The sequence below is a fragment of the Eufriesea mexicana genome, unplaced genomic scaffold, assembly GCF_001483705.2.
Source record: "Eufriesea mexicana isolate 0111107269 unplaced genomic scaffold, ASM148370v2 scaffold2087, whole genome shotgun sequence".
NCBI classification, from domain to species: domain Eukaryota; kingdom Metazoa; phylum Arthropoda; class Insecta; order Hymenoptera; family Apidae; genus Eufriesea; species Eufriesea mexicana.
Window position 1 is genome coordinate 2,089,297 of NW_016910162.1, and position 12,800 is coordinate 2,102,096.

Consider the following 12,800-nt stretch of genomic DNA (forward strand, 5'->3'; position numbering starts at 1 on the left):
GCCCCATTGTTCCTGCTGCTTTTACAGTTTCCAAGTTGCCATAGATATTTCTACACATTTGTGCCTTAATGCAACATTTACATTCTATATTCAATTATCTTTAATTTTTATAACTATTACCAAGTGCTCATTCTCCATCTCTTCTATGATCCTTATATTTGCATGTCGATGCCACACATCCTTCTCTGTTGATACATCTGCTGCCCCTTTCATGTTTCTTGATTCAACGTACTGTGCATTTCGTCTTCTCACTGCTTTCATTCCAATCACTTTCTTTTCTTTATGAAGAATTTTTCCAGATGTAACTGGTACACTCCATTGTTTGCAGGACTTCAGAGTTTGAACTCTATTGTATCTAGTTTTCCAGGCGTTAGCCAACTTACCGATCGTCCGTAATAATGGCTGGTCTACTTTTCTTTTCAGGTTTATCTATATTCTTTTTAGGTTTTCAAGTTTTTCAAGATTTCATTCGAAAGACATCGTTGAACGTCGCGGGATCCATGCGTATATACCTAAGTAGTTATTTGTAACCATAAGATAAATCCCTAGGCTAATTGTAAGTTTCATGTGCGTGCTATGCGTACAAAGGTAAACTACGTAGCCACCTTCACGTGGTGAGCCTGGTAATTGATATCGTTTTCCAAAGAACAATTTTTTTGAAACGATACCAAGCTAAGGTTTATGCACCAAAGTTGAAATATTAGTTATCAGCTACTTATAAGTTAGTTATAAGTTAATTATAAATTAGTCATTAATTAGTTATTATTAAATTATAAGTTATATATAAGTCAGTAATAAGTTCAAGATATTTCCTGTCTACTGCAAATTTTCAAAGTTCCCTTTGAACTTATTTGTATTATTATTTGTATTTATTTTCTTTTTTTTTTGCAGACTGTAATATGTTATTTCCATTGGTACTCGGATTACGCATAGCTACGGCACTGCCAAGATTAGAAAAGCGGGCAAAGGTTACGTTACGGTAAAATCCTGTATATACGTACCGACAAATATTTTCTCGATTTAATCGAAATGAAAACTGCCTGCAGAATACGATACTGAGTAGAAAATTCGTGTCAAATAAAGAACTTTTTGTAAAAACGCAAAAATAGTACGTAGAAAGTACGTTCGGCGACCTTTTTTTAAAGTTTGTTGACCAGTCATAATTATTCAGAAATACAAATAGGTACAATTATGGATATTGATAAACTCGGAATATTCTAACCTAACTTTAACCTTCTAACATTTTCATTTTTTATGTAATAATTCATTTTAGCTAAAAATTGTTTGCTTTTAGAAAAAACACAATTTTCGAAATCTGAGTGTGGTGGAACAATTTCAATTACGCATTCGTGTTTAGTAAAATAAACTGTACAAGAATGATCTAATGGATATTACAGATCAAAATTCGTGTAAAATTAGTATATAAAATTTTCTACATAATTAAGGAACGAATAGTATTTGCTAAAAAACAACTTTATTAGCTCCATTTTATACAATTACACATACACGTATTAAGAAATTTGTTAATACAAAAATCTGTTGGCAGTGTTAGTGTCAGTCAGTACTGCACTAGCTGTACATTACGTTCTTTTGGTATCTTACAGAACCTAATGATGTAATAATCGTTATAACCATGATTAACAATCAGCTAGTAACAATATTATTAAAACGGACTAGTATCAAAAAATTGTAAAAACGATTAATCGAAATAACAAGTTACGTATTTAACGCGAGAACTATCGACGCAGTCAAAATAACTGGTTTGTAATTTTTTCCAAAAATTACTCCAATTTTTCTTCTCCTTTTTTAACATTTGCTATATTTTATTTTTAGATTCTCTTTTACTCCTGTTTTCTGTTGCGAATTTTTTCGAAAACCTGTCATTTTGATTGTTCTAAATACGAAATACGTATTACCTGAATTAAAAGTTTGGAATTATTTTCTGTTAATCGGTCAGCACATAATCAAAATCGAGACTCGAGTTAATTTAATTTGAAATGTATTTAATTACCCCATAAAAATCTTATGAGAATATCTTACCACGTAATAGTTGAGAACGTTATACATAAAAATAATTTTCAACGTTCTTTAATATTTTCCTAATATTCAATCCTGGTGCAACGAAGTATAAATACGAAAACTAATTCCATAATTTACATTTCTATTACCTGGACGTGAATTACATTATTAAATCCCAATAATCCCTAACCTGTGGAACTCCATCAAGCCTTAAAGCCGCGTTTACATCAGACCAGGCATGATCCGAGTTGTTTATCGAGAAACACCAACTAAACTTCTGTTATTTCAGCCTTTCAACGATCCTACATTGTTAACAGCATCAATTACAGCTGAAACCGCCGAGCTGTCCCACCAAAAGCAGCCAAGAGACACCTTCAGGTAGAACGATTAGAAATCGTTTCCATTGAATCGACAGCGATTACCTCGAACAACTATGCAGCCTGAGCAAACTCGTCTCGTGTAAACGCAGCTTGAACCCCCAAAGGAAACCATTAGACCCAAACGAAATCTCTCATCACTCCCAGTTCACGCGACTAAAATGACAAAAATCGTTCAATTGATGCTCGAAGAAAGGCACGATAACAATTCCAAACTTTCCAATAGCATCAGCTATCAGTAATTCCAAGGATTAACCATCGACAGTTCTAACGTTAACCTCTTGTACCAACAAGTATGTCCCAAAGTGATCTTACTTGAGCCATCCATGGGATTTGTGAGCGTGAACAGCAACTGGTACAGGAAAAGGTTTGGGCACGTGGTAAGGTACGGCCACGTGCACAGGATAAGGCCTGTCCACATGGATCACTTTCTCGTAGGGAACCGGGAACGGTTTGGGTACAGGGACAGGAACAGCCACAGGTCGATCCACGGGCACGTGAACTGGCCTGTCGAAGGGAACAGGCACGGGTCTGTCGACGTGCACTATCTTCTCCACGTGAACCGGATACGGCTTTGGGACTGGAACCGCGACTGGTACCGGAATGGGACGATCCACTGGCACTGGGACCGCTCGGTCGACTGGTACAGGCACCGCCACGTGTTTGGTCACTGGAACCACGAATGGGACCGGGTGTGGAACCGGCTGAGGCACTGCGACTGGAACCGGGTGCGCAACTGGCTGAGGCACTGCGATTGGTACCGGATGCGCAATTGGGTGCGGAACTGGTAGTGGAACTGCAGCTATTTAATGTAAGTAAAACAGAGTTGCGTTTAGATGAGAGATTTAGAGGTGACGTTTGTTTTAGGTAGCCATAGTAGCCATGGTGGCCATGAATTATACGAATGTAGAACGAGTTATGATTGAAAAATTGAAGCTACTGTGCAGATTCTACATCTGGGTTTACGAATAAAAATTATAAAATATGTTATAAGAAATAAAATATGCTGTTATATGTACTGTCTTAATTTACATATAGAAGAGTTGAAGATGATATTGGTGGATATTGTAATTGGTACAGCATTAGAAAGGAATACATGCTGCACAAGTGTGTATGTAATATACGAATAATATAAATATACAGGGTATTCTAGCAACGGTAGTACAACCGACAAGAAGCTAATTCTACATGAAAAAACAAATCGAAAATAAAGAATAAAATTTTTTCGTTCGAAGCTTTGTTATTGTGAAAATCGACTTTGAATATTCACCGAATACGCTAATATACTGATGGTCCATCCATGGTAAGCCATAGTTAAGTGCACGCGTACCCGGTGAATATTCAAAGTCGATTTTCTCGACAACGAAGCTACGAATGAAAAAATTGTATTCTTTTTCTTTGATTCGTTTCTGCATGTAGAATCACACCCTTCCCGATTGTACCGTTGCTGGAACACCCTGTATATAATATATCTATATATATTATTACTAACCTTCAATTGGTGACCACTATTTTCATAGCTCTAAAGATAAACGTGACGTCAAATTGACTCCCTATTAATACTGGTGACTTGACATCAAATTGATTCCGAATTTGACGTATCCTTAAATACCTAGATCTAGTAATATACGTAGACGTATATTACTAGACACGTAAATGTCACCACTGACGATACTGAGTCAATTTGACTTCGAGTTATTACTATTGTAGTGATATGAAGTCAATTTGACGCACGTCGTCACTTTAAGGTTAATATATATCACTGTTAATTGTATTTGGAGCATTGTAGTGAAAAAGAAGTGGAGTAATTGATTGATGGTGTCGTAATGTAGCACTGACAAGATCATAAAGACAGGATATCCATATTTTCATCATTGACAGAAGCAGGGTCGTGTAACTTCGCGTGATGAGGAGAACGAATTGAAGTAGGACATTAACGATTGACATGACGAACTTCAATGCATTGGCGTAGACGTAAAATCAATATTCATTAATCGCGATTATAATTAATCGCGAAGAAAATCATAATGATGTAATTTATCTTACTATACGTTTGCGTTATTAGCCAAAACGACCGATAATCTTTGTTACTGTTTTCGGCCAATAGATGTCACTGCCTGTGATCAAGGGAGCGTCAGCAGAATTGATCATTTTCTTTTCTCGAACGCATAGTACGTAACTTACACTAGAGGTCGCCTCGAAAATTTATGAAATTTTTCTATTTCTTTGAAGTTTTAAAATAATGTCAATCGTTAACACGTATAAGAAAATTATAGTACACGTACGTGTATATGCGTATGTTCAATACTAGTGCAATTTATATTAATAGTATTGTGAACGTCATGAATAATAAAAATAATTATGATAATCTTTTTTCCATTTAAGTACAAACTTGATAATTATTAATTATTATTGATTATTATTAATAAAATAATTCCTATCTCGTTGGAAAAACTAAAAATAAATTGTACATAGTTATTGCTCGTTTCAAATAATTATACTTTGAACGACATAACTACAAATAGCAATAATGTTTTGAAATCGTCATCAGTATGCTACACACAAAATTAATTAGTTTTATCAAAGTGTCAGTAGTGTCATGAAAGAGAAATTTATGCACTTTAGCTGCTCTTGAGTAATAACGGAAACGTGTGTAGAAACTATGAAAGATATCATAGTGACGCCATTCATAGTTTAGAAGGTGGCCTTGAGCAACCAATTGAACTTGAACATAGAATACGAATTAGGTATATTAATTCATACTTGATGACCAAACAAATTTCCTAAACAATAGTCCTTCTCTGATTGACTTTCGTTGACCATTTTGTATTTCCTTGGTAAACTGTCAAGTTCATTTTTATAAGGTGTTCCAAAATTCACGCAAGATTTGAATTTTGCGCTATTTATACGGTAAAGTATTGCCAACGAAAAAGAAGACGGCATGACAGCTGACAGTTCAGGGTTATTAAAAATGGAGCGCTACACGAAAACATTGTCGAACAATATTTACAATTTTTAATTAAAAACCTGTGTTTTCTATCAAAATTACATCTTGCGTTAATTTTGGGACACCCAACACAAAATATCCATTAGGAACACTGACATGTCTTATATAAAACAAAATTAAAAAATTTTCCTTTTATTCAGAAGACTAAAATTTTTTATATAGAACAAGATTTAACAACTTATCTTCCATTTACTTTTTTTATATATTTTATAGAATTGGCAAATTACCATCCATTTTTAAAAATTGAACCATAAGTGAACAATGAATCAATGGTCAATAGATCACTGATGGAATAAAGGCTTACTTAAAATTATATTATTTTCAGTTTATCTGATGTTAATTTTAAATATTAAATTAAATCAAATTAAATTGAAATATGAGTAATTTTAATTACAAATGTAAACAAAGTAGGATAGCGAGTATACTAACGAGCTACATGTGCTATGGCTGGCGGTAGTGGCGGCGGTGGTGGCGCTACTGGCCCAATCGCGTGATCCAAGTGTGCCCCTATGTCCGGAATGGAAGTCTCGAAGACAGGGGCTGGTTCAGGTGGACTAAAGACTTGCTCGGGTACGCCATATTCCAAATTTAAAAGTCCTCTTTTGTCGTGTTTCTTTAATATGACTGATTTATTTTTCTCGTGCTTTTGGACAGTAATTGCTGCACTCCCTACCAGGAATAGGGATAGTAGAAACTAGGAAAAAGTCAAATATGCGTGAGTATAGAGGACATCACAACGTAAGGATATAAAAATAAAGATAAATTTTTATAATTTATACGAGTTATAACTATTTTTATACTTAAATAACTTTTGTTTATAAATGTAGAATAATTTAGCTAATTTAAATAATAAATTTAATAAATAATTTTTAAATAATAAATTTAATAATAATTTGAATAATAATTATAGTGATAATTCAATTATAATTTTGATAATCTTTTTCTTCTCAAAAAAGTATTTTTTCTTTTAAAACAATTCTATAGTGTGATAACTGTAGACTTGTATTTAAATAAAAACACACTATACCTAGTATTTTTTACACAGACCGTAATTTTAAACGACAGGGCAGATTTTTAAATAAAATACACTTTTGAATAATCAATGTGCAACAAAGTACAATCAATATAAAAGTCGCATTTTCATTTTACCAAATTCTATGTCAAAGATAAATAGAATCCTTTATATCTCGAAAATTAATATTAATAATAATAAACATCCATTTATAAAATAAAAACATCTAAATATGTGACATACAATAACATAAATAGATCCACAAACTTAATTACTTTCTCTAATGATTAAACCACCGAGTAACAAATTAAAACTTCACTATATAAAAGAAAAAAATTCTTCTAATCACTTAACACCTCAACAGCCAAACATCCCTGAGATCACTGTTCTCCGACCAATGTAACCACAACTCTATCACTGGTATAATACCAAAAACAACCATATCACAGTTAAAAATGTAAAAGATCATATATGTGAAACGATTAGAGGAAGAACGAAGGAAAATATACCAAAATGATCTTCATGACTGTTCCCAGAGAGGCTTCCTAAATCCCAGCTAGTGGCTACGGTGCCGAAGGAAAACTGCGTTTGCTCGCTATCGGTGACCCCCATAAGTATTTATAGGGCATCCACCGGTGACACATCACGGTAGGAAGAGCACATCGTTGTCTTCATCGAGCTGAATGGACTTTCGCTGGTACCAATCCTGGGTGATGGCCAAATAGCGGTCGTGACCGCTTTTCTTTCATGCAGCTAGCTTCGAACACGTCTATGTGGAAAAGAGAATGAGAAGCATCATCATTCGCGTGTTAGGACGAGTGTGGACGTAAGTTTCACGTGACTGGGATCGTCTTTGAGATCGTTCAGATAGGCTAGCTACGGCCAGGTGAAAATTGTCTACGTGAAGATTCAAATTAATAAGAATAGCTGCGCGTCCATTCGTGACACGCTTGTATAGCAACCTGGTTATGCGAGTGGAAGACGGTGTCATTTTTTCTTCCTTTCTGTTATATCCCGACGGAAGCGCTGCAGTGGCCGCGGCGGGGAATACCAATGCCGCGTTTGCGTAAGCGTGAAATGTGCATTAAGGAAAAGCATCATTCATAAGTCGTGTGGCACGTATCGTGTATATATTCACATGACAATGTTTGCGATATATAATATGAAAGCAACGAAGTAACTTATATTTTATATGTATTAATTGTGTTATTACTGTGCTCTTGTTAATTGTGTTAAATTATATTATGTAATATTATATAGATATACTATTAGATATTGCGTGATGTTTGGGATTAAGTACCATTAAGTAAAATTGTGTGTTATATAATATTGTGCAATGTCGTATTGGCCCTTAAGGTTATTACACTACTATACAATGCTATATCTTTATTATTATTATAATTATAGTAATCTACTTTTGCTTTTATTATAGTTATCGAAGTCTACCTTTATTATTATTATAGTTATGGAAGTCTACCTTTGCTATTAATGTAATTATAGTGTACTACCTTTACTATTATTATTGTTATGGGAATCTATCTTTACTATTAATATAATTATAGTGATCTACCTTTACTATCATTATAATTATAGTAGTCTATCTTTACTGTTATTATAATTATAGCAATCTACCTCTACTATTATTATGATTATAGTGGCCTACCTTTACTATTATTGTAAATATCTTTACTATATATAAATAGCTAATCCTTGTGAGAAAAATAAATTAAATTTATAACGTATAAATTGCCTTTATGTTTGAATTGAAAAATAAATTATTATTATACAAGTATATTATACCATTATTATATATTATATACGTGAACTTACAAAAATATGCAAAATAAATAGTACTTGAGTAAAACTTTCCATAAGAATATTAACAATCTCCTAATAACATGATCAATAACTCAATCAAAATTAGTGCATTCCACTATCCCCCACAACTATACTCTCAATCATATGAAATTACACCTATTCCTCCATTCATTAATTCCTTTTCTACTTAGAATCAAACAAAAGCACGCACAGTACTGGAAATATCATCTTCCCAATCCTAATTCCTATAACTTATAACTATACTTACAACACACTTGATAACCAATTTTCCATCGATTCTAAAATAGTAAAATTTAAGTAATCTCGAGTAACCTGACTCATAATCCACTCCTAATTATCGTCCATAATAATCGTATCTAAGTATTATAACTGATATAAGTAAACCTAACCTAACCTAACCCTGTAAAAGAAAAGAAAGGGAGGAGGAGAACAATTATTCAACTTTATTTGAATGAAAATGAATTGAGATTAATTAGAATCGTCCAACTTGACCGTTAACTATTTCGTCATTGTAGGTATCGAACTGGTTGGAGCGTGTTATGCATTCATAACGATGAATAATGGATGGCTAATGGTGGCCGGCATTAGAAGTGGCTCGTACGTATTAGAAAATGAAAGTTAAGAAAGTTCGCGGACGCGGCCAACGCGGAAACAAACTAGCGCCACTGGTGCAAGAAACGGATCAGCCGGTTTCGTTGATCTCGTTGGCCGAGTAAAGGCAACAGCTCTTCGTTACAGAAACCAAAGAATGCCACCCGTTCACCAGGTCTGAAGCGTGACACGAATTCTTAGCGAAACATCACGGTCTATTTGTTTATGATTGCGAAGATTAAGTTGCAATAACTACCATACTCTATACCATTTTAGTTAGCATATTTGGATTATCTGAAGTTGAATTCGAGAGCGAGTGGTTGGTTTGAAATTTGTACATATTACAAGTAAAATTACGTAATGATGAAAAAGACCGTAACTGAGAATCCTTTTCAGTGAATTAATTGAATTACAGCATTTACGTTTTGTAACTGAAATATTGTTATGATCATAGAGAATGTGATTATGACAATGTTATGATAACACAAGAAGAATCGTGAAATATTCGTTTTTATTAGCTAAACCATCATTATAATTTAATAGAATTTTTCGTTCCTGTAATACTAGTTATATATAGTATAATAATATATACAATATATGTATATATCTATGTATAGTAGTTATATGTATAATTATAAATTCCTTAATTTGATTTTTGTAATTTAATAGAATTTTTCATTACTGTAATACTTGTAATATATAGTACAATAGTATATACAATATATATATTTACGTATAGTAATTATATGTATAATTATAGATTCCTTAATTTGATTTTTAATTTTAAATTGTTCAACTCATTTTTTTAATTCGGATAGGAATAATATTTTTTTAAATAAATTGACTTTTGACATAATAAGAAAATATTCTTATATATTATAACAAAAAATTTTAAAAATAATGAATTTAGTTTTATTTATTTTTTAAATATTGAATATCGTAGTATAAGTTATACCCTCAATTATTTACAATATAAATATAGTCTACTATCATAACAGCTGTATCAAAGTATTCACTTTTGGTCACAAATCAATATTAAATTGGACAAGTCAATTAATCTAGAGATAAAATAAAAACGATTTCGAAAACGCCGATGAAATTATAAAAAAGTCTTCGGAGAATTTGAGAAAACGCGAATTGCACGTGCCGCTTCCATTTTGCAATACGTGCTCGGAACAATAGAGAAAATAATTACAATAGAAGTAGGTAAGTAGTACAATCGACTATCCGATCTACGAAATGTTTCCAAACAAAATTCATCAATCGAGTAATTGATAAAATAATCAAAATTTTAGAAATACTATTACACACGATCCTTAACCAACATGGCCGTTAGATTCCCTAATCATGTTTAAAGAATTCTTTCATATGACAAATTAACGAAGAACGTGTAAATAAATAATTATTAAAAATTTAAAAGAATTATTTAAAATAAAATGTATAAGCTGCAAATTAGAAATTAGAAATTATACAGGATAAAATTATTTTAAAAATCATTTAAGTCAAAAGGAATGATCTATTTTTCTTTATTTACTAATCAGACGACATTTTTCTTTATATATTATATACTATATTGAGATTTTGGATTTATAATTGTAAAATAACTACAATATATATTCTCTATTAAATTCTTTTATTACTCAAGGAGAGTATATCTAACTTCGTGTTCTTTTCTAGAGTGACTGATCGACATAAAATTATTTCGTGTACAGAGAAGGGAGGTCCGAAGTGAGGTTAGGGTTGGCCACCATTATAATTTTAAAATAACTACGATATATATATTTCTTTTTCAAATTCTTTTGTTACTCAAGGAAGGTATATCGATTCGTTAAAGAATGTCAAAAGAGTATGTGACACAGTTCGCCTAACTTCCAATTCTTATCTAACATTTATATAAACATCGGTTCTCGGAATCTAGGTCTTATAAACTATTTATTTATACCTTACATTCTAGATTGATTTTTGTATATAACTAAACTTATCTTTTCAATAATCTACACAAATCATCTAGAAATCATAGCAATAGTAAATAAATAATTCTCACAACAACCCTCTTTATCCTTTCTTGTAAGTTCAAGATAACCTCACATACCATGAGATCTAAACAACTGAATCTCTATAATATCACCATAGGATTAAAGAATTGAAGAAATTCTTTACATTATAATCCTTCTAGACCAAGTTTAAATACACAATAGTAAATCTTTCAAACATCATGTTAACCTCCAAAATTACTAAATTACTATCATAACAAATATAGACATGTATTATATATTACATATCATAACAAAAATTATTATCTATGTGGGAACTATAACACAGAATATCCTGACTAGTGTGGTAAAGAGGGGGTTAATAATATTTAACATTTAATATTTATGGCCGAAGGATGGAGGAGTATATGAAAGTTTCGAAGACTTTCCTTTTATTGGACTGACTGCTCTTCGCCTCGAAGAGATCATCACGTCATCACTAGTTGTAAATGTTTCAGACGTAAACAGTCGCAGACTGCGTGTCGCCTGACTGTTTACGTCGTCTATTCTAAAGATTGCTTATAAACATGAACTTCTATTCTTAGTTATATTTTTAATTTCTTGATGGTATTATAAAATAAACGGGAGCTCGAGGTTTTCTGTGATGCGTGCAGCATGGTGGACTGCGGAAAATTGTCCCCTTCGAACCCGTCAACAAAGTTCCTATACCTCTCTATGACATCAGCCCATTGCCTAATTTCGTTTTGTCATTCAACCTAACTTCGAGGAACCATCTAGCTTACCAATTTTCCTCGAAGCAAAATAGATCTCGATGTAGGGTGACGCTATTAAAAATGAAGATTCTTCTCACAATAGACCAAGTTTAGGTACCCTCCTCTTCATACACGTATGTCACCAGAGAAGAAGAAATACGCTTGCAGTTTCTCTATCAGATCACTCGAAATGCTATCGCTGAAACAATTCGTTTAGGCGAAACTTCCAGTGCAAACTGAAAGTTCAAGATCATTACATGTAAACATCCAATATAGTGTAAATGTAAGCGAGTTTCATTATAATTCTTGAGCACTTTCTTCTCCGGAAACATGAAAGCAGCCAATCAACAGAGTCGAGTTCCTGGACTTATCAAACAGGGCAACCTGACTTTGACCATCTGAATCGATCGATCTGTTTATCTCGTTGGACAAGGAATATATAAAGCTTCGGTTTTCTCGATCTAACGAACAGTTTCTTCTCGACGAGACCGACATGTCTATGATCACGGTAAGGAACATAATTACAAAATACAATTATCAATTAAATATTCGTTTCCTTTGATCTCTTCGATTTCTTCGATTTATTCCAACGAATAATCAAATTAAAATTCTTTTTACCATTTTATCGATGTACAGGGTGTGTCAAGTGAAACGTTACCATTTTCTGCAAAGTAATATCAATTAAGTTACTTATGCATAGAAATTATCGATTTTAGAAATATTTTACCATTGATTTTGGATTCAAAAGATTTTTGAAGATACATATTTTAAGTTTGATATTTTTTTCTTGATTTCTTGATATTTTCGACTTATTTCTTGCATCTGTGGTATCTTTATTGCATTATGAGAAATGGAGCACTCTGAAGAATGTAATTGTGTACGAAGTACGAAAAAATTTTTGATATTATTTTTGGTAGAGTGAATTTTGAATTTCTAAATTTGCATTTTTCTCTGACATTGTGAGATCCTTCATATTATATTCCATTTTTAATGCTGTATGGTAACAGATCGTTGCTGTTAATTTTCATCGAGTTTTATTAAAATTTATTTGTATATCGTAACAGATGGCTCCTAGAACTTTATATACACATTTATAATTTATATTCAATATCAGACTTTATGCAGAGAAATTTATTTTCGAAATTAATATTATATTAATATTACTAAATTAAAATTATATTAATATAATAATAATAAATAAAATAAATT

At 32.3% G+C, this 12,800-nt stretch overlaps 2 protein-coding genes across 2 annotated transcripts in view; one reads left to right on the forward strand and one right to left on the reverse strand.

Annotated features, from left to right (window-relative positions):
* Nucleotides 1-2,707: 2,707 nt before the first annotated feature.
* LOC108549486 (tetra-peptide repeat homeobox protein 1) lies at nucleotides 2,708-6,857 on the reverse strand. The gene is made up of 3 exons (XM_017902874.1): nucleotides 6,786-6,857; nucleotides 5,833-6,097; nucleotides 2,708-3,198 (listed from the first exon to the last, which is right to left on the reverse strand). Exons 1-3 carry the CDS (start codon nucleotides 6,855-6,857, stop codon nucleotides 2,708-2,710), a joined length of 828 nt encoding a protein of 275 aa, XP_017758363.1.
* Nucleotides 6,858-12,084: 5,227 nt separating this feature from the next.
* The window catches only part of LOC108549487 (tetra-peptide repeat homeobox protein 1), an 11,418-nt gene continuing 10,702 nt past the window's right edge, over nucleotides 12,085-12,800 (forward strand). Inside the window, exon 1 of the mRNA XM_017902875.1 lies at nucleotides 12,085-12,099. Within this exon, the coding sequence (XP_017758364.1) occupies nucleotides 12,085-12,099 (15 nt within the window). The remainder of the gene's footprint in view (nucleotides 12,100-12,800) is intronic.